The sequence below is a fragment of the Callithrix jacchus genome, chromosome 12 (assembly GCF_049354715.1).
Source record: "Callithrix jacchus isolate 240 chromosome 12, calJac240_pri, whole genome shotgun sequence".
In the NCBI taxonomy this organism is placed as follows: domain Eukaryota; kingdom Metazoa; phylum Chordata; class Mammalia; order Primates; family Cebidae; genus Callithrix; species Callithrix jacchus.
The window spans coordinates 87027680-87050661 of NC_133513.1; the positions used below are offsets into that span (position 1 = coordinate 87027680).

Consider the following 22982-nt stretch of genomic DNA (forward strand, 5'->3'; position numbering starts at 1 on the left):
TTCCAAAGTGGCTCAAATTAAAATGGCCATACAAAAGTTGGTGTGAATGTGAAGCAATTGGTACACTGCAGGTGGGAATGTAAAATGGTACAACCACTTTGGAAGACAGTGTGGCAGTTCTTACTAAGCTAAACATATTCTATCCATGTGACCAGCAATTGCACTACTTGGTATTTACCCAAACAAGTTGAAAATTTATGTTCACACAGAAATCTGCACACAAATGTTTATAGTTACACTTCTAAATTACAGTAAAACTGTGATTTTAAGGGTACATCTTCAGTTTCTACGAACATAGAAATGTAGAAGTAGTTACTCCCAAAACCAAAGCGTGAATTTGGCCTGATGCTCCCAGTTGAATCTATGTTTAGTTGCCATGTAATGCCAAAGCCACGTGGGATATCAAGATCATTAACCTAGCTCTGTCTTCATTTCCTTTTTTTTTTTCTTGAGACAGAGTCTCACTCTATTGCCCAGTCTAGAGTGCAGTGGCACATTCTCAGCTCACTGCAACCTCTGCCTCCCAGGTTCAAGCAATTCTCATTGCCTCAGCCTCCCAACTAGCTGGGACAACAGGTGCACACCACCATGCCTGGCTAATTTTTTTATTTCTAGTAGAAATGGGGATTCACCATGTTGGCCAGGCTAGTCCTGAGCTCCAGACCTCAGGTGATCCACCTGCCTCTGCCTCCCAAAGTGCTGGGATTACAGGCGTGAGCCACCATGCCCAGCCCTTAGTTTCCTTTGTTTATTCATGGATTTGTTTTTTATTCCTATCACTGTGTGAAGCCAGGAATAAACATTGATTTGATGGCTTGTTTAGATACATTAGTAAAGGGCTTCTTCATTTTAATAACTCCACACCATTATCTCCAAAACAAACTTAGTGAAAGATGCTAGCTATCTTGTCCATGTACTGCGGTGGTTCTGTTTCAGATCTGTTGACCAGAAATGTTTCGGATTTGGGGTTGTTCATTAAGAGTAAACAGCAGCTGTCGGACAACCAGAGGCAGATATCTGATGCCATTGCTGCTGCAAGCATCGTGACAAATGGCACTGGGATCGAGAGCACATCTCTGGGCATTTTCGGGGTGGGCATACTTCAGCTCAACGATTTCCTCGTGAATTGCCAAGGAGAGCACTGCACTTATGATGAAATCCTCAGCATCATCCAGGTTTGTGCCTGTTCTGTGTGTGCGTGTATGTGTGATGCCTCTGGCTATTCTAATACTTTGCTGCTAAATATTTACTCTTTCTATACTTCTTTCCAAAGCTTTTAAATCTGGGGCAGAAATAGTTTAGTTTGGTTTTGTTTTTAACAAAATGCCAAGTAAGGCTGGGTGTGGTGGTTCATGCCTATAATCCCATTACTTTGGGAGGCTGAGGCTGGCGGATCACTTGAGGCCAGAAGTTTGAGACCAGCCTGGCCAACATGATGAAACCCCGGCTCTACTAAAAATACAAAGTCAGCCGGGGCTGGGCATGGTGGCTAACACCTGTAATCCTAACAGTTTGAGAGGCTGAGGCAGGTGGATCACCTGAGGTCAGGAGTTCAAGATCAGCCTGGCCAAAATGGTGAAACCCTGTCTCTACTAAAAACACAAAAATTATCCAGGTGTGGTGGCGCATACCTGTAATCCCAGCTGCCCAGGAGGGTGAGGCAGGAGAATCGCTGGAACCCAGGAGGTGGAGGCTGCAGTGAGCCTAGATTGTGCCACTGCACTCCAGCCTGGGCAACAGATCGAGACCCTATCTCAAAAAAAAAAAAAAAAAAAATCAGCCGGGCATGGTGGCATAGACCTGTAATTCCAGCTATTTGAGAGGCTGAGACATGAGAATTGCTTGAACCCAGAAGGCAGAGGTTGCAGTGAGCTGAGATTGCACCACCGCACACCAGTCTGGGCAACAGAGCAAAACACAAACAAAAACAAGTATGTAAGTGTTCTCCTCTAAAATATAATTAACGTAGGCCCCAGCCTTCTCTAACTTAGTAGCTATTACAAGGAGTTGGTACATAATTTTTACTTGTTCTAGAACATGCAATAGATTTAGTCTAGGTTTTCAACCTCACTAGTCATTTAATGAATATGTACTAGTTCCTACTCTGCTGGTTCCGTTTTAGGAGGTGGAAATATAGCAGAGAATAAGATAAAAGTTCTGGCCCTCGATGCAGCTTATATTCTAAAGGGTGAGGCAGACAACAAACAAAGATATGATGTAATTTCAGGTACTAATGGGGTGGGGGAAAAACTAAGTCAAATAAGGGAAAGGAATGATACAGGAGGGCTGAGAGTAAGCAAAGGCCACTTAGAAGAGGCGGCATTTTGGACTGAGCCCTAAGTGAATAACCAACTTGAAGGTCTCAGGAAAGAGCACTCCCCACAGGGAGCCCCAGGCTCAAAGACCACGGCAGCAGAAAGCTGGGGGTTTATGAGGAACCACAGAAAGCTGACGGACTGTGAGCTGCACAAGCCAGGCAGAGTGGCAGGCACAGTGTCAGACAGACGTGCAAGGGCCCAATCATCCGGGCCTTGTAGAGCATGAGAAGGAGGTTGGCTTTAGGCCATGTAAAATAGGTGAAATGGGATACCACTGGACTCTTCTGAGCAGAGGAGTAATGTGATTTGATTTATTTTTTAAGAGGTTACTCTGAGCCAGACATGGTGACACAAACCTGTAGTCAGGAAGCTCAGGCAGGAGGATGGCCTGAGCCCAGGAGTTCGAGGACAGCCTGGACAGTATAGTCCTTTTTTTTTTTTTTAAGGACCCTGTCTCTTAAAAACTTTTTTAAGTGGTTACTCTGGTCCCATTTCAAACTGTGCTGGTGAAGGAATAGATACAGAGAAACTACTGAGGAAGCTATCACAGTAACCAGCAATAGCTGGTGAAGGTTTAGACTACAAGGTGGCAGCAGAGAGGAGTGGGGACAGTGTTCATTGTGGATGCGTGCAACAAATTAGGTTTCAACCTCCCTTATCACCTGACTGGGTATCTGTGTATTCATTGTGCAGCAGTTGGATTTCATCACTGAAAATGCTAAAATCCTGAGATGACTGTCATGCTGTTGAGTGCTCATTATAACATAACTAAATGCAGGCATGGCACCAAGTGCTCTATGTGAATCATCTCAGTTCGCCTCTCACCAGCTTTATGGTAGCTATTATCCTCGTTTTCACCTGGATAAACTGATACACTTTGTTTCCATATAAATCTGCCTTGTTCTTTTCTCATTCTTCCCTTTTTTCTATTAAATAAATATTCTTAGTATAATAAACTCACATCTAATAAATATTTTCTTTTGGACTAAAAACTACTTCTTACCACTACATTGCTAAATTAGTTCAAATATTTGGTTTAGATGTTTCCTGATGAAAACAGAACAGCTTTAAAAAATGATGTGGTGGTTTCTTTCCCCGCTTAGTTTCCTTAACCTAAGTAAAACTTTTTTTTTTAATTCCTTGCAGAAGTTTGAGCCTAGCATCAGTATGTGTCATCAGGGACTAATGTCATTTGAAGGGTTTGCAAGGTAACTTTTAAAATATCTTTTGCCCGTCTTTTAAAAGTAGTATACATTTTTCCCATGTGGTCTTAAGAAAATTTGTTTCATCTAGGTTTCTGATGGATAAAGAAAATTTTGCCTCAAAAAATGAAGAGTCACAGGAGAACGTCAAAGAACTGCAGCTACCCCTCTCATACTATTACATTGAATCTTCACACAATACCTACCTCACAGGCCATCAGCTCAAAGGAGAATCCTCGGTGGAACTCTATAGCCAGGTACAGGGAATGCCACTTGGAATGTGGTTTTTATTAAACCTAATTATTTACGTAACCCCCAAAGTCACAAAAACCTGACCCCAGACTCCTTTGAAGATCTTATAAACTATTGCATGTCAAAAGTGAGGAACCATGATGTGTGGGAAACAGGCTATACATACAGCAGTTGTTTTCCTTCTGCTTTTTGTTTTGTTTTCCCCCATCTATACTTAACCTTTATTCTAGGCCAAAATAAAAATGTTTGTTTGAGAATCATAGCTTTTAGATCCTAGTTAGTCTGACCTACTCCCACTAAAATTAGATTTTCCCATGGGAAAATTATCTAATCGTTTCTCTAGATGCTAAATAAATCAATATATTGTAGTGGGAAAGCATAGTAGAAAATGCAACTTTCTATGTAGTTATTCCCAAAATATTGTTTGTTTTGCTTTTCAGTTTGTTAAATAATTAATCTATCCATATGGTAACCAAAAACAAGAAAAAAATCTGCACGTGTGGGCCCTGTCTCTACACATTCATGAGAATGTTCTTTGAAACTCAGCAGGCTCTTTAAACTAGAAAAAGTACATCCTTTTAACCTAAACATCCAACGTGCAATGATCTGCATGTCCATTGCCTGTCTGCTATACTGTGGGCAGCTTCCTCGTCTATTCTGCCTGTTTTCTGAACTCTTTCAAGAAGGATCAATTGATTGGAGCTAGGCTGGGTCCAGGGAATATAAGTGTGTCATTGTGTGCATATGTGGGTCCAAGTTTGGAAATCACAGTTGGATGGTTTACACAACCCCAGCAACAATGAGTTTCCTTTGTTCTCCCAGATTAGTCCAGATATTCCTCAAAGCATGGGGCAGTGTTTTGTCCCAAAGCTTGTTTAGCACGGAATATACATTTTAAACTGTATTCTCTAAGGGACTTTTATTATGAAAGAAGATGTGTCCTTAGAGTAGTGATTTTCAAAACAGAAGTTCTGTCACGGGGCCTCAGCCCCCGACACTGAAATGAGGAAGCAAGAGAGTAGGACAGGTGCCATATGCTCCCCTGCTTCAGCTAATGTACTACTCTTACACACACTTTACATATTGTCTCTCCATTTGCACACAGGATGCCAAAGTTTAAGTTTGAAATCCATTATTCTTTAGGAAAGAAATGAAATACACATATAAATACAGATATATATTTCATATACACACATACATAGGTATATACATATATATGTTTGTACATATATATGTTAGTGCATGTATACCTATCTATGTATATGTACTTGTGCGTATGCCTATTTCTCCCGGGAAAATAAACAAGGACCAGTGTCCTGGCTTTAATTCCTACTTCATTTCTCTGTTTGACTTTGAAGAGTTTTTAAACCTCTTAACATCACACCCTAAAGAGAAATTATTACAGCTTTTGAATAAGGCACAAGAACCCCTCAAACAGACTCACAGATGTGATTAAACCTACTGTGCAGACAGATTTAGATCCCTCTCACTTCATTTCTAACCCTCTCCACGCTTCCTTGGCCCTTCCTAATTACCTCTTAACATTTCTCCGTGGGGCAGATGGGAAGTGAGAATAAGCCCTGCTCTTCTCATCTAGAATTTCCAGCCCAGGTTTTCCTCTTCTAGCCATATGTGGAGGTCTAAGGTCATGTAGACTTTAGTGAAGACCTTTAGTTTTTTCATGCTGAAAAGCCATCTCATCTGTCGCCACTTGCTGAACATTATTCCCAGTCTGGCAGGGGCACCACAGAGATAAGCAGGTTGGTGTTGCAGCCGCCATTTTACATAGCAGTTTCCAGCCCAAGGCACTGCACCTTTAGATACTCCAGCTGCTGAAAGAAGCAGTTAGCTAGCCTTGGGATTCTAGGCCACCAACTATGCTGTCAAATAGGAAAAATATAGCGCATATCTCATACTGTGTTAAAATGAGAATCATTCCACTATCTGAGCTTAGTTTCAGAAACTCTAGTGGCTACTAAGCCCCAGTAATAATGGATTGCTGTCACATAGAAATAGTTATGTGCATTCTAAAATCAGTAGGTAGACCCAAACCTCTTGGCTTGGGTCACCATTCCAGTATGTGGTAGTTTTTTAAGATGATGTACAGATAGATCTATGGAGGAAGAGGCTGCTTCCAGCAAACTGTGCAAAGTTGCAACCCAAGCACTTGTATTGAGCTCTGCTTCCCACTTGAGATCCAGGATACCAAATAGGTATCAACTCATCTGATTCTTTGGTCGTGTTTTCTGGAGCACTTTGATAAAGAGGTTGTAAGCTAACATATTTTAAAGCTTAGAGAGCAAGTGTGCCTACCTTGATTATTGATGTCTGCTGTGCGTATGAGAGAAAGGAATCGTTTATGGATTATTTGCCATCTTTGCTCTAGTTGCTGATCTGGAATTAGACAGCCAGGCAAATTTTTGATAACTCTTTGCTTCTACTCTTCTTACATGCTACACATTCACAGCAAATATGTTTAATCATAGCTTAATTTGGGTCTTAAAGGAGGCGATTTTATCCTGATTGACTTCCTATAAATGTTTAGCCAGTTCATTAAGGATTCAGTGGCCTTACTTTCCCTGGGCTGTAGCATCAGCATTTTCACCTCCATGGATGTCTGCCCAGATAGAACATTTGCCTGGTTCTCTAATTTCAAGACGTGCCATTTCAGGGGTCAAAGTTGCTAAGAAAATGGCCATATGGTTTTGCTATCAAATTTTACTTTCCTTTAGCATTCAGCTCTGGTAAACACTCTTCCTTCCTTAGTCTGTTCCCTTCCTTCCCCACTCCAGATTAATTGTGGCCATTGGCAAAAATGTATTGTTTGTTTTAGACCATATGCCCTTCTGCTCTAGTCCTGAGTGTGAACACTGACTGATAGGTATAACTATATGCTGGGTTTAGTTTGAGGCTTTATCTCCAGGTGCTCACCTGGGGTGGATTCTCATTGATCACACAGGTCCTCTTGCAAGGCTGTAGAAGTGTAGAATTGGACTGCTGGGATGGAGATGATGGGATGCCCATCATTTATCATGGACATACACTGACAACCAAGATCCCCTTCAAGGTAATGCTTCATAACTTTCTTTAAATCAAATCACAAAGAGACATTATCTCCATTTGTCTTTTTTTTTTTTTTTTTTTTTTTGAGATGGGATCTCTCTCAGTTATCCAGGCTGGAGTGCAGTGGCCATTTTGGCTCACTGCAACCTCCACCTCCCTGGTTAAAGCGATTCTCCTGCCTCAGCCTCCCAAGTAACTGGGATTACAGGCGCATGTCATCAAGCCCAACCAATTTTTGTATTTCTAGTAGAGACAGGGTTTCACCATGTTGGTCAGGCTGGTCTCAAACCCCTGACCTCAAGTGATCCGCCCACCTCAGCCTCCCAAACTGCTAGGATTACAGGCATGAGCCACCACACCTGGCCTTCATTCATCATTTAAATCAGTGACTCGACCAAATTACACCTTAGGTCAAAGGTCTTTATGCTGGGTCTAAATGAAGGCTTCCCAAAAGTGTTTGCTGTATCATGTAGAATACATGTTCATGTTTCTGGAGTTAATCTAGAACTCTCATTAGATTCCCCATTCAACCACAGTTAGTAGCCATTACTTTATATTAGTTAGCATGTAATAATATTATTGCAATTTTTACATAATATGATGATATAAAAGGTAGAGTATATTCTGCTATAGAAATTAACGGTCATTTGTCCTGGTATAATGCTGACAAAGGCCAATGCCAAGAGTTAGGAGATGGTTAAATAGTTAGTATTATACTATGATGAGCATCAGTTCCACCTGAGAAGACTGGTCACCCAGGAAGACTGATCTCATTGGATTTGTGTTTGAAATTCTGGGTAGCTTATTCAGTTATGAAATTACTGTGTTCATTCAGAAGGTCTTAGGCTGTGTAAACATAATTTTTCTCTGAACTGTGGCCAGGCTGTGAAGGAATATTATTTTTATTTCCTATATAGAAATAGTGGCTAAAATGCATTTTCTCCTTAACTTGGTTTCCTATTTAGCACTCCTAAAACTCCTATGTGCTATATTGGTCAGGGGATGAGTTAATAACTGTTTACATAGACACATAAATATATGTGATATATGTCATACTGCCTCAAATAAGTTATAAACTCTTTATAAGCAGGAAAGTATTTTGTGCTTATGTTTGCTGCTATAAATAAGAGAGAATCTTTTACCTGCAATATACTCCATATGTAGAGAGAGAGTATATGTATATAGATAGATTTGTTAAATTCAATATGATAGTTGTTCTTTATAGTATGTGAACAATACTCATTATAAACAGTTTAATGTCTTTCTACAAAATAGCCTTATCCTCATGATTCATTTGAAAATATAAAAACCACCTTTGACCAGAGTGTGCTGTATGCTTTCTGTGGCTATAAACACCCTGCCTTCTGACCACCTTGGACAAGTATCTGGACTCTAATGAGCTGTTTTGGCTCTCATAGGAAGTGGTTGAAGCCATTGATCGCAGTGCCTTCATCAACTCTGACCTGCCAATCATCATATCGATTGAGAACCACTGTTCATTGCCTCAGCAACGAAAAATGGCAGAAATTTTCAAGGTGAGCTCTCAAGAAAAAGGCAGGAAGGTGTGTTAGCAGAATGGTGTGTTGGCCCTTGTCTTGCAATTGTCATTGGATTGTTTTTTGTTTTTTGCTTTTTTTGAGACGGAGTCTCACTCTCTCACCCGGGTTAGAGTGCAGTGGTGCAGTCTCAGCTCACCACAACCTCTGCCTCTGAGGTTCAAGTGATTCTCCTGCCTCAGCCTCCCAAGTAGCTGGGATTACTGATGTGTACCCCCATGCCTGGCTAATTTTTGTATATTTAGGAGAGACAGGGTTTCACCATGTTGGGAAGGCTGCTCTGGAATGCCTGGCTTCAAGCGATCTGCCTGCCTTGGCCTCCCGAAGTGCTGGGATTGTAGGCATTAGCCACACACCCGGCTGTCATTGGGTATTAAACGAGGCCTTTGTGGACCACACCACAGTTGGACCTTGGCCGTGAAGCATATACAGTTAGGGTCCGACAGATCTGAGAAATTGGGCTGTTCTCAGCCTGGGCCCTCTCTGGGATGGTCCCTCTTTTCAGCTGGAATAATATACGCATTGCTCTCTGGTTCTCCTGACCCTTTCCAGAAAGCCTTAGAAGGAAACGATAGACCAACTCTCCAACATTTCTGGTACCACAAGTCAGGGATGCCAGGGTGTCATCTGTCAGTTGTATGTGGAAAAGCTGAAAATATCTCAGGGCAAATAAGTCAAATCTTCTTGTAGGAGAAGATCTTATACCACAGTACAAGGATCCAAGTTAGCAAAGAGCTTAGACTGGCCGGCACAGTTGCTGTGTTAACAGTCAGCCCTTCCTTATGTAAGGGAATAATGCACCCAAATTTAGGAGCAGATATTCCATTGTGCTTCCCGCTTCCTCTAATGGTAGAGGCATTTGTGGAAATGTGGCTGTCAGTGGGAAGAGGGACACTAGCAAAAGAAAATGTCCCCAAATATTAATGCCAATAAAACGAATTAACTCTATTGTCTTGGCCTAAGCTTTGATTTTTTTTTTTTCAATTAAAAAAATAACTTAAGGCCAGGCCCAGTGGCTCACACCTGTAATCCTAGCACTTTGGGAGGCTGGGGAGGGTGGATTGCTTGAGCTCAGGAGTTTGAGACCAGCCTGGGCAACATGGCAAAGCCTCATCTCTACGAAAAATACAAAAATTACCCAAGTGAGGTGGCACGAGCCTGTACTCCCCGCTACTTGAGGGGCTGAGACAGGAGGATCGCTTGAGCTCAGGAGCTGGAGGCTGCAGCGAGGCAAGATCATGGCACTGCACTCCAGCCTGGGTGACAAAGTGAGACCCTGTCTCCAAATAAAAAAAATAGAAATAGAAATTGCCACATTTTCTACCCTTCCCCCAATAGATTACCCTGTGTCTGCCTTCTCTTCACCCACCTCCTGGAGAGACACACACTCTGCTTTGGAGATTGATGCTAAAATCTGTGAGAATTGTGTCTGTGGTTCTTCACACTATGTGGGGGCAAATTCTACCTAAGTCTCATCTTTGTCCCTACACCCTGTCCCCTCCAAAGTTTCTACCCTTTTGATTTGACTTCACCCAAAACTAACCTTATTGTACAGCCTCTAACTGGTTCTCTGTTTTCTTATTTAATACCTCAGACCTCAGAATATTTTCCTAAATAGTTAGAACTGACCCCAGCTGCAAAGTGGCTTTAATCTCTCCTCCTGTCCTTCTAATCACCTCCCTTCCTTTCAGTAAGAAACTGTGAAGGGGGCAGAGCAGGGGACAACTTCTTTCCTAGTTCCTCTTCTTAAGACTTTTTAAATACTTCAACCAATCTAAAATATCTACTATATTTATGAAGTATACATGTATTTATCAATTATAGATAAAAGGTATTGATTGTATGCTTTTTAAAATTCTTTTTAGACTGTGTTTGGAGAAAAGCTGGTGGCTAAATTCTTGTTTGAGACTGATTTCTCAGATGATCCAATGCTTCCTTCACCTGACCAACTCAGAAGGAAAGTGCTTCTTAAAAACAAGAAGCTAAAAGCCCATCAGACACCAGTGGACATCTTAAAGCAAAAGGTACTCCCCTGTTGTGAAACCGGTTATGAAAAGGCAGTGTGCTTAGAACAACAACAAAAAAAAGTCATTCTAACCTTTCAGATGACCTGCTGGTTTACTAGTTTTTCAAGATTGAATTTCCTTAAATGATAAATTTGATTTTGGGCCTTTCATAGACCCAAATTTCATAGACCTAAATTCTCTCATCTCACTGACCTAGAATTTAATTTGTGGAATTGTTCCCACATCGAATAAACCTGTTATTTAATGTATTCTGAGTGGGATGATGAGTGACTTGTGTCTGAAAGTGAGCTTCAGGGTTGTCCATCCCACAATGGCTGCTTAGTCCCCTTTAGGGAGAGCCCCCTTAGCGGGGCTCTCTCATCCAGAGATCTGTGCCCAAGAACGACAAACTCACCTGTGTAGAAGACCTTCAGCCCAAAGGTCTGTGAAGAAAGTTCAGGTCCAGAACACAGAGTCTATTTGCCAGGCTGCACCTACTTATCCCACAGGATGACAGCTGGTAAAACTACTTGTCCTACTCAGGAGGGCACTGTTGCTCCTAAAACATCACTTTGGAAACTAGCCAGCTACGGACTTGCTCTCAGGCTGACCTGTCTTTCAAAGGGAACAAGTACATAGATGCTAAAGCTTCAGAAACCAGTTTCTTGACGAACATCGAAACCTGCATATTCCCTTGGAATCGTTGTGTACTCCGGAGGTACACATTACCCAATTTGAAGATCACTCACGACTCTGAGCCAAAAGTTGCACAATCAGTCACCTTCAGGGGCTAAGCAGGAAACATCAGTGTGAGGAGCCAGCTGGATACAGGACAGCTGGAAGTGGTGAGGACAGGAGTGGGGTGTGCACGCCTCATCAACGAGTAGCTCGAATTCAATTATTTTTAACACACTGCACCAGCCAAACAAGTCAGGTCTGGAGGTGAAGTCTGCCCCAAGGGCCACCAGTTGGAAACCTCCACTAGATCTACCTTGATCTGGATCTATACTCTCAAAGCATCTCCAGGTGACCTGACCTTTGCTGGGGTTCCAGAGGCCATGTCACCTCTGCTGATGGGCCTTGTTATGACGTTATTTAACTGAAATGTTAGCATGTGTACTCTACCTGGCCTTTCTCAAATGCCACCTCAGTGACTGACCACTCAGCAGTGGTGCTTTCTCTTCTAGAGCCTTGTTCGTCTATGCTGTTTTCTCTATCCAACGATTCCTGCCCCATCCTCACTGCCAAAAAGATAAAGCTGTTAACCACACATACTGCTAAGGTCTTCAAGATATATGTGACTGTCCTTGCCTTTCCCATTCTGGCACAGTCATTTGCAATTACTTATAAGGCTTTCATTCCACTGATGAACAAGTCTTTCTTGTTGAGCCCAAACCTTCCTTCCTGTTCCTCCTTCTCCCTCTACCCTCTGCAGCTGTACAGACTAATTTTATATTTAGAAAGCTATCATGTGTTTCCCCACCAGCTTTTCTTCTCCAAGCTAAAAATTCTTGTTGTGCCAACTATTCCTGACAGGATATGGTTGCTAAGACTTTTCATTTACCATTAAGAATACTGGATATTCCTGAATTTATCAATCTTAAAATGTGATTTCCAGAACTAAGTCAGTATTCTAGATAGGATCTGACAGCCCAAGAACAGTGAAACCATCACCTCCCCTAATTTGAACTTTAAACTTTTGTTAATGCAGCCTCAGACTGTTTTCTTTTTAAAAATTCTTGGCCAGCTGCTGTGGCTCACACCTGTAATCCCAGCACTTTGAGAGGCTGAGGCAGGTGGATTGCTTAAGTCTTGGAGTTCAAGACCAGCCTGGGCAACATATCAAATCCCCATCTCTACAAAAAATATAAAAATTAGCTGGACATGGTGGCACGTGCCTGTATTCCCAGCTACTGGAGAGGCTGAGGCAGGAGGATCACCTGAGCCTGGGAGGCCAAGGCTGCAGTGAGCCATGATCGTGCCACTGCACATCAGTCTAAGCTATAGAGTGAGACCCTGACCTCAAAAAAAAAAATTCTCTAGCACACATTGGGCTCGTGTTAAGCTCGTAGAAAATAAAAAGCATTCAATTATTTTCAGATAGACATGCCTAGTCTTCCCATTTTTCCAGACTAACAATAAATTCTAACCTTTTATATATGGGAGCCTCATATTTACCTCTATTTTTGCTCTTCTTGGTTTTGGTACATTAATACAGTCTACAAGATTCTTTGTGAATTTGGTTTCTGTCATCTGGCCCATTTATTAGCAGTTTCTCAAACTGCATCTTCATCCCAAGTTGCCTTTGAGTCAGCCAGCCATGGAGAAGAGGTCTGTGTCCTTCTAAAAGAACCCCCGACATTTAGATGATTACTGCTCCTGTCTGGTGCTCTCCTCTCTTGCAGCCTGCATTTCCCATAGTGTGCTTCAACCTCTTTATTGATTTATTTATAAAATAGAAAACTGAAGCCTGGCCACTTGTGTGACTTCCTCAAGGCCACCCAGCTCATAGCAGCAGAGCTTAGTCTCAGATGTGGGTCTTTATAGAAGCCCTTTTCAAAGGTGATACAGAAGTCAGAATTATTAATAAGAATAATCACTGGAGCACTTTGAAAAACAGATTCTAAGGTCATGAATCTAAAGTCAGAATTTCCACAAGAAAGGCCTGGTCATCTGTTGATATAAAAATAGTTCCTTAAGTTACCATGGTGTCTGCAGAAAAAAATAAATAACAATAATAATTCATATAATCCTGGAAGTTTGAGAAACACTATTTATCTGCTGGATTTTTCCCCAAAGTAAATTACCTTATCCAAAAAAGCTAAGGAGGTTACTGGGCAGTAAGCTTGTTCTTAGGAGACCCTTTCCAACTCTTGCAAGCCATCTCTTTATTTTCCAACTTCTCACAAACCAAGTGATTAATACCCCATCATGAAATTTTGTCAGTTATCACCTTGACATTGCCCACAGTATAATTTCCACAGCTTACTTGTTCCTCATTTTGGAAAAATGGGACAATATAATCCCGATTTCCAGTTTTCTAAGACTGCTTGCAGCCTTTCATGATGACTTCCCAGGGAGTATCAGCAATGATTGCATTGTCCTATCTGTAAGGCCTTTCCGTTTTCTGGTAGATCATGGGTCTAGACCTAGTGATCTGACCTCAAATAAGGTGGGTGAATGCCCAGGGCTCCAGTGGGCTCAGATCTATCCCTTAACATAGAAAGCCTACATCATTTCCATACAAAGAACTCACCCTCAGCAAGGATGGACTGATTCAGAGCATGATTTATGAAGCCCTCCACCTGCCTCTGGCTTGTGCTGAGATGCATCCTGAGGTCTCCTAACTATATCCCACCCAGATTCTCCAAGATTCTGACATTCCTCTCCTGAACTTGAACCCAAAAAACTCCAACATTTCGCCCTAGATAACAGGCACTGTGGCGAGTTACTGGGGAAACAGAGAAGGGTAAAACGTTGCTCCTGCCTAGCCCTATCAGGACCAATCTCCTCATCTGACCCATACCTCCAACCCTGATCTATATCCGAGTTACTTTTATTCAAGGGCTGAGGTCCCATTTTTCTACCCTAGAATAAGTACGATATTGCATAGAAGGGTCCCAGCTGCTGACTGTTCATTGGGCTACCTCTCCCATGCTTCTGCTTGAGCATCTCAGGGGTCTTGCCACTCCACTTTCAGACACTGCTGTCCGTGGTTCTTTGAGTGGTGTCCTTCTCCCATACAGTTCTCATGCTTTCCTGCCAGTGGGTCTGTCCAGCCCTTGGCCTCATCATTCCCAGCACTTGGCGTTACCTTGAGTGCTCGCTGCGTCAAGGCCCTTCTCCTATCAGCCATAAACAGACCTGCTTTTGGCTACAACAGATTTCCCAAAGTTTGGAAGAACACGAATGCTATGAGAGACTCTGAGAAGAGAAAGATGGGGAAGAAAATCCTCCCTGGTTAAATAAGCATGAGACATGTTGCACTGGAGATCTTTGAAGACTCGCAATGCCCTTTAGCATATTAAATGAAGGCTATGTGAAACCCTGCAGTAGGAATGTGTGCAGGTTTGGTTAAGCTGCTGTTTCCAGGCATTCAATGTGTTTTGTGGTTCCTGTGATTGTCAGTTTTTCCATAACACTTATTAACACCTACAGAGCTCCATAAAACCCACTTTGAGAAATCTCAGCTTAGACAATGTCCAGTTATCTGGAATAGGTTTCATCTGGATATGGACACAGCCTAAATTGTATCTTCCTTATGTATACATTTTTATTATAAAGGTAATATAACCACATTTCAAAAAATTGGGGAATAGAGAATTATTTTAAAACATACATAATTCCAGGGTCAAACACACCTGTATTACATGAGTTCTTAACCTTGGTAATATCCACAAATAGAATTTAGGGAGTCTGTAGGTATAAATGGAAAAAAAATTACATCTTTATTTTCATTAATTTCTAGCTGAAATTTAGCATTTCCTCTGATTATAAATGTAGGGAATAAACTACAGTACTGTAGGCAGTACCTATCGTCACCAATAGAAATGGCAACTTTTTCATTATACTTCACAGTTGTCACTAATATCTCCAAGAATTATTTATGCTCAATTTATATTTTCAAAAATGTTACTTGACCTACTACTGTGTTTTCTACTGTGTTAATAAAGAAACACATATATTCTAATAGCACAAATTTGTTCCTATAACATGTGATAAGTGTATTCAACAGTATTTCCTTTTAATCATTTCATTTTATGCATTTACAACCTCACCAGACAACCAGGGAAGTCTATGATGCAAAGCAAGTGAAGAACCCCGGCTGTATTAACATTTACTATCTAGCACTTTTCTGACTGTCACTTTATATAATTGCACGTTCAATATATAAAACAAAGAATACAGAATTATATGTATATTTACATAGTGTATAGATATCTGTGTGCCCACACATACATTTTATATATAGTATATATTAGCACACACACATACCTATGCACACATACACATGCAGAATTGTCTATGTATATGTGCATAAGTAATCTATATATTATGATATTCAATTTATAAATATTGAATGAAAAAATGTATTGAACAAAAGAATTTGTTCAATTCCTTTGTTCAATAAACATGTATCAATTATTTTTTCATGTCTCATTCTCTCAAGCAGACAACCACTGCTTACTGACCCCATTCCTCTATTGTTGGACTTTTAGGTTGTTTCTTGCTTTTAGTTCATGCAAGTAACTTTTCCTATGTTTCAGATGATTTTCTTAAGCTAGGCAGTTTCCCAGACCTGTCCTGATGCTTGTCACTTCACAGTAATTCCAGTAAACATGGAGTATGTGACCTTCCTGGCTGCACACATCAACTTCCTAAAGCTTCCAGGCCTGTTTTGTTAATCTGATTTATGGTTCAGATAGTCTTCTGAAAAAACTTTATTTAAACCAACAATAATTCTTTAGGCCTCTTTGTCCATAAGGATTCTAACATTGTTCTCAAGGTCAGGGGCCTGTAGATACTATTTTAAGAAGGGGAAAAAATTGTGTATTAACAAAGACATACTTTCAAAAATTGATGGGTGATTCACTTCCTCAGTCATTTGGGATTGATGCTGGTTCTCCAAAGCACCAAAGCTTTCTCTTGGAGGGGTTGCCCTGGGAACCTGGCTAGCTGGGCACTTCAGTCTTCTGGAGACCGTGTATAAAAGCTCCAGGATTCTTCCTGTAGGAATGCTAACATTCACCTGAGTGTTGACATTGCATTTCAAGTGAATCTAGATTTTTTTCTTGTCTCCCAAATGTATCAAAATAGGTTAAGCTACTTTTAGCGATTGTGTTAAACATCAGGGGTAGTTTTGAAGGTTATAAATGAATTCGGTAGCTTGGCATCTGCAGTTTACAATTATTGCTATTTTACAGGCTCATCAGTTAGCATCTATGCAAGCACAGGCTTATAATGGTGGGAATGCCAACCCCCTACCTGCCAATAATGAGGAAGAGGAAGATGAGGAGGACGAATATGATTATGACTATGAATCCCTTTCTGATGGTAAGAGAAACAGATCCCTATGCTGTACACAGGAAAATGTTTGGATGATTTTCCACATTTTTCTTTCTAAAATAAACCTGGAGCTCCAGAGACCAATAATACAGATTGTTGTAATATTGTCCAGGAGTTTCTGAATTCAGTCACTTAGCAAGGACTGAGGAAGGAAAGGGATTCTGTTAGCCACCACTTAAGGAAAGAAGAGGCAGGTGTGGGAAGTTACAGGGAGTCATTGCTATGACAAGTTTTAGAAGAAGAGATGAAATTGCAGCAAAGAAATCTTGTTTTCACCCTTTAGTTTCTATTGTGGCTGATGCTCTTGGCAGGAATTGTAGTCTGAGGCTGCGTCCTTTTTCCTGCACCACCGGCAGAGGGCAGCATCACGATTCTGTGCTCTCTGTTTCACTCTCAAACCACTAAGCCAACAAGATCTTTCCTTCTGGCCCTACCAAAGAGAAAAAACATGGGCAATTGCTAATGTTGCAATACAAATAAGTCACATGAATGGTATTAACTACAGATTACTAGCGAAGGATTCTTCTCACTTAAGAATTAGGTTTTCAGTGTGTTTCATTTGCATTAAACACTTGTTAGAGATCGCAGAATGTTTACTCAGGTTCCCTTACTGATAGAAGACTGTTTCATTTTGGTGACGTCTGAAAGACAACAATATAATAAGAAAATGCCAAGGTTCCTATTTCTATAAACATTATACAGTAGAATATATTGTTTCTATGTAGAATAATTGTTTTGCTAAATATGCAGATATGCCCAGACCAGAAACAACTTACCATTAAGTTGTGTCAGGCATTAAGACAACTGAGCCGCCTCATCCAAATATCTGCTGCTCAGCAGAAATTTGGGTTGTGAACCTCCATCACTTGTTACACTGCAGTCTCTGTCTGCCCCCAAATATAATACTAAACTATGTCACTTAATAGTTGTCCTTAGTAATAGCTGATTGCTTCCTGCTTCCTACCATCAATTAAAAGCTAATTCGCTACACCTGAAACCCCATGAGCTAATATGAGGGACATATCAGATAGTAAGAGGGAAAAAATTAAAAGGAATCACGACAATTTCTCTACAGCCTATTCCTGAAAAGTCATGGGAATGTGAATTTTTTATAGTCTTCTTCCTCATGGATTTCTTCCCCATTACAGTTTCAGTAATGCCCCATAGAAGAACAAATTGATTCAGATATGAAATAAAAAACACAGTTAAGAAATTAATCCAGATGTCATATGCCCCTATAAGTAGTTAGTCCACTAGAAAACAAATTTGCTTTCTCCTAAATTACTCCTGTACTTTTTCTTTATTTCTGAGAACAGAAAAGGAGAAAGTTTTTAGAAATTATTATTATACTGTAGATTTCACATAGAGAAATAAAAAATAATTGTTATAGATGGTTTTGATTTGCAAATAACAAAATGAAAAAGTGGGAGAAGGATCTTTCTGATTTATTTTCATTTGGGACAGTAAAATTTAATTCTATACCATGAATTTATAAGATAGTTGCATGCATTTTTAAAAATCCACATAAGCAGAGATGGGGTATCAGTGGAAATGGGGACCCCACAAGGCTCTGTTCCAATAGACTAGGAGACCTGGGGCAATGTCCTTTCACTTTAGGCCTTACAGGCCTCAGATATGTAATGAGAAGGTTTTGTGAAGTGTTTGGTGATATTCTTCCTTTACTTCCAGGACTAACGTCTATGATGTATGACCACTTAAGCCCACTACCACTAATGAGTATTTCCTCTTTCATTGAAAGATCCCTCTGACTGGATGATTCTCCAACAAGCCTTATAGTTATGCTGTGACTTGTTAAAGCTTGTCCAGTTAAGGCTTCTGTATGTGACTATTAAATGCCTTGCTAACTATACGCCTTTAATTATTGTTGTGACCATCTCCACTTTCTCCAGCAGGGACAGAAAACAGAAATCTACCTGCTGTGGGAAGCACCATGACCAGCCTCTTAGGGGGCCTAAAAGGTTTCCTAGTTTCTTGTAATAACAGGTCCTTTTGAGAATCAGATGAAAGCTGTCACCTCTGAAAAATAAAATGTGCTCTCAAAATTCTGCACAACTACAAGAGTTTCATGTTTCCCAAGACCCTCATTGGCATCCTAGATTAAGAACCTATCTCTGAAGTCAGGGTGCCCAGTTTATCTCTGTGGCATCTCTCGTCCTTTGTTTTCATACCCAAGGATGTTAGATTCGTGCCAACGTGTTAGATTAATTCCTTTATTTAAATAATTATTTAATTAAATTCCTTTGGGCTATGAAAATTTGACCTAGCAATCCTATTACTGGATATATACCCAAAGGATTATAAATCGTTCTATTACAAAGACACATGTACATGTGTGTTCATTGCAGCACTGTTTACAATAGCAAAGACCTGGAAACAAGCCAAATGCCCATCAATGATAGACTGGACAAAGAAAATGTGGCACATATACACCACAGAGTACTACGCAGCCATAAAAAATGAGTTTGTGTCCTTTGTAGGGACATGGATGAATCTGGAAACCATCATTCTCAGTAAACAGACACAAGAACAAAAAACCAAACACCGCATGTTCTCACTCATAGGCGGTCACTGAACAATGAGAACACAAGGACACAGGGAGGGGAGCATCACACACGGGAGTCTGTTGGTGGGGGGCCAGGGGAGGAACAGCAGGGGTGGGGAGGGATCACATGGGGAGAAATGCCAGATATAGGTGACAGAGGGATGGAGACTGCAAACCACCTTGCCATGTATGTACCTATGCAACAATCCTGCATGATCTGCACATGTACCCCAGAACCTAAAGTACAATAAAAAAATAATTGTTGCAAAAAAAAATGAGATAATGCCTAGCCACAGAATTATTGCAAGAAAACCCTAAGGAAGTTGCAAATGATAGTTATGTACTTTAGAAATTGCAACTCTGCCTTTTGGGTAATAAATGCTTAATGAATATTTTTCTTCCAACCTTGTTGTGTACCTTGTGACTAGTTTTGAACATACACTGCAGATAAATCTGAATTTACAATTAACATGGACATATTCCATGACAATGACAGCATGATTCCAACAAATTACTGTTTCTATTTGAAATGAAGTTATATTGGGAGTATTACAATAGTAACTCAAAATATGTAACATCGATGTGTCAACCTTGGCATGATTCACATTAATAATGTTCACTTTTCTTTTACTGCTAGTCTTTGCGTCACTCAACAGTCAGAATATTATACAGCATTTCTTGTTTCATTTATCTGATAATCTAAGCTGCTGTTATTTATGCTTTGCTTCATGCCTTTGTTTAATTTATCTGGTGTTTGTCTCAATTTTCTCCTTTCTTTACCCCTTTCTGATTCTGTTTTTCTATAGCAGATGTCCTTACTGCCTCCCCTGCTCCTAACAGTCAGGAAGGTAAATGCCATTTGAACTGGGCATTCTAACTGCATGGACATCAGCATTCTGTTTCCAGTTTCTTGGGCCTGGTTAGCATGATGTTGTGATACTTCTGTGAATACACATGTAATGAAATGATTTATCTCATTTACTTCTTAGCCTGCATGGCCCTGATTTGATATACGGTCATTTTGGTCTAAGCATTTGTGCTCTGATGAGATGCTAAATCTTGAGTGAGAAATTAACTTTCTTGTTTTTCGTTTTAAAAGGCCATCATCACGATACCATCACCTCTAATACCTTTAGAGTAGTTCAGAATAGAAGGGCAAAAAAACAGCAAAATATGATTATATCTCATACTTATTAGATACATTTTATTTTCTGTTCTTATGATTATCATAGTAATAACAGTCATGAAAACTTATTATAATTGTGAAAACTTTGCATTGTATCCAATAATAAGTCTTTCCCCCTAGGTTTTGGCATTTCTCAAGGCAAAAGAAGTAAATAGCTTCATTTCAAAGGGAGAGTGTTTAAATCATATATGTACCATCTAGAAGTGCTTCAGTCACTAAATCCTTCCCAAACATGTGCTGTCAGCTTCTTGACATAGGATTCTTCCATAATATTTGCACAGTTCCAATTATCTGTATGAAAATGGGCATCCTCATTTAGATTATGTCTGTATGCCAGATTATTTGGAATCATTTAAATTATGTCTATAAGTGACAAAAACTACTCGTCAATAAATCAATTAAGTTCAAAATAACTGCATCAACCCAATTTTTACAAGTATGCTTCAAGCTATCATTTTGTTAACATACTATAGGTAGAGCCTCATTTAAGTATCTGGATGTCCTCATAGTGATATATATCGGTAGCTCTTAAGTGAAGCATTGGGTTCTTTTTCACTGAAGCCTGCTAACTTATTTTCAGACAACATTCTAGAAGACAGACCTGAAAATAAATCATGTAATGACAAGCTTCAGTTCGAGTATAATGAAGAAATCCCGAAGAGGATAAAGAAAGCAGATAACTCAGCTTGCAACAAAGGAAAGGTGGGTGAATGCTTTCTGTTAAATGACACTTGGACCATGCGGTACTCTTGTCAATTTCAGCTGGGATTCCACTTCCTCCCAATCCCTCCCTTTCACCTTCCCCCTCACTTTCCTTTAGATGTCAAAGTTCACTTGGTGATATTATGAGATACCCACCCTCCATTTGTGGAAAGTTAGTCATTGATTCACCCAACCAATACCTACTGATGGTCCATGTGTGGCAGGTACTGAAGTGGCACAGGAGGTGGTTTAGTAATGGAGATAGACATGTCAACTCTGCTGAAGATAAGTGCATAGAATAGTGATTACACTGTGTTGCCAGAGAATTAAGGACAGGCTCTAAGGAAAGATGATGTTTGAGAAGGAAGATTTGGCCAAGCAGACAAAAACAAGACATTCAGGTCAAGAGGACAGCCTGGTATGTCCAGGGAATTGTAAGAAGTTTTAAAGGCATTTGGGATTACCAAGAAGATAAACAGGGACCAGACAGCAGAGGAATGACACTGAGAACAGAAAGACAAATGAGATACCCAGACCCTACCCTCAAGTGCCTCATGATTTATAGACTCTGAGCAAATCTTTACATGTAGTTGCAGTGACATTGTTGGATAATGGAATTATAAAATATGTCAAAAATTTGAGCCACAGAAGAGACATAGCCAATCTTCTATTTATTTAACAAAGATTAATTGACCATTCCACATGTAAGACAGTGGACCATGCAGTGAGGGAAGATGAAGAATGAATTAGACTCATCTCCTGCCCTCAGAAAGCTTTTATTCTAGGAAAGCTGTTGGGATATGTATATGGATAATTATCGTGCAAGGGGAAATACAGTCATAACATCAGAAGAGAACAGATAAAGAGCTTTGGGAATTCAGAGAGGAGTGGCATATACCTTCCATGTAAAATGGTATCATTTTCCCTTACTAGGTTTATGATATGGAACTAGGAGAAGAATTTTATCTTGCTCAGAATAAAAAGGAAAGCAGACAGATTGCACCAGAGCTTTCTGACCTTGTAATCTATTGCCAAGCAGTAAAATTTCCAGGTAAGATTAGGCAGTATCATCTATAACATTTAAAGATACCAAAGGTTAAAACTGTGTCATTTATTTAATTGGGCATTGTGAACACTCTCAAAATAACTAAATTGTGTTGCTGAAATCATTGTTATAATACCTCCTAAATATCTTTATTGTTATAATTTGCTTTGATGCTCATGAGGTAAAATACCATAATTCATTTTCCAGATCACACAATGTCTTTTTATCGTAGTTAATAATTATTATGAAAATAATAATCATAATTTCTCATTGCTAAAATGTATTAAGTACTTAAGTACTAGGATCCGTGCTATTTTACATACATCTCCTTTACTGTGCATAATTATACAAGGTAGGTGATATTTCCTCTATCTTAAAATAAAACCAAGTCTGAGAGAGATGAATTAATTTGCTCCAAGTTTCAGAGTATATCAGTTAAGATTCTTTTGTCTGAAAGTGGCAGAAATTGACCTAAGCAAAGGGAAATCTATTGACTCATGTACTTAAAAATGAAGACACACAAGTTTCAGGTGTAGCTGAACCAAGGCACATGCTTTCTCTCTCCTCATTTCTCATTCTGCCACCATCACACTGGCTTTCTTTCCTTTATTTTCTTTGTGTTTACAAGATGGCTTCAGCAGGCTGGCACTACATGCTTCCAGTTTCAGCTTCAGGGGAGGAGGATCGTCCAGAACTTCCCACAGAAGTGTCATTGTTTCTCACTGGTCCTTTACCCAAGTGTCATTGTTTCTCATTGGGTCCTTTACCCAAACCTTAACCACTTACTGTGGCCAGAGGAATGCAGTGCTCTGATGGTTTGGAGCCCATGTCACATGTTCCACCCTTGAGCTAGGTAGCAAGGCCCCACCCAAATCACAAGAACCACGGATGGGGTTGAAGTGGGAGGGGAGATTTCCCCAACTGACTGTTTCTAGAAGTACAGTGGACTTAGGCTGATAAACTACTTCCCCAAAACAGTGTCCTTTTCAACTAATGAATGGTAGACCTATGGCCTGTTTCCAG

The 22982-nt window shown here is 40.2% G+C and overlaps 2 protein-coding genes across 12 annotated transcripts in view; one reads left to right on the plus strand and one right to left on the minus strand.

Moving 5' to 3' along the window:
* Positions 1 to 22982, plus strand: part of PLCE1 (phospholipase C epsilon 1) — a 375911-nt gene that overhangs the window by 309208 nt on the left and 43721 nt on the right. For 5 of the 11 annotated variants that reach the window (XM_078346073.1, XM_078346076.1, XM_054243120.2 and 2 more), the window contains 10 exons: positions 937 to 1175; positions 3465 to 3526; positions 3612 to 3777; positions 6732 to 6839; positions 8254 to 8370; positions 10257 to 10415; positions 16322 to 16451; positions 19833 to 19874; positions 20793 to 20914; positions 21848 to 21965. In XM_078346073.1, the coding sequence (XP_078202199.1) occupies positions 937 to 1175; positions 3465 to 3526; positions 3612 to 3777; positions 6732 to 6839; positions 8254 to 8370; positions 10257 to 10415; positions 16322 to 16451; positions 19833 to 19874; positions 20793 to 20914; positions 21848 to 21965 (1263 nt within the window). The remainder of the gene's footprint in view (positions 1 to 936; positions 1176 to 3464; positions 3527 to 3611; positions 3778 to 6731; positions 6840 to 8253; positions 8371 to 10256; positions 10416 to 16321; positions 16452 to 19832; positions 19875 to 20792; positions 20915 to 21847; positions 21966 to 22982) is intronic. The other 6 variants (XM_078346074.1, XM_078346080.1, XM_078346083.1 and 3 more) reach the window with 2 other exon arrangements.
* NOC3L (NOC3 like DNA replication regulator) overlaps positions 14651 to 22982 on the minus strand; it is a 92284-nt gene continuing 83952 nt past the window's right edge. The window contains exon 20 of the mRNA XM_035268510.3: positions 14651 to 16893. Within this exon, the coding sequence (XP_035124401.1) occupies positions 16857 to 16893 (37 nt within the window). The 3' untranslated portion in view covers positions 14651 to 16856. The remainder of the gene's footprint in view (positions 16894 to 22982) is intronic.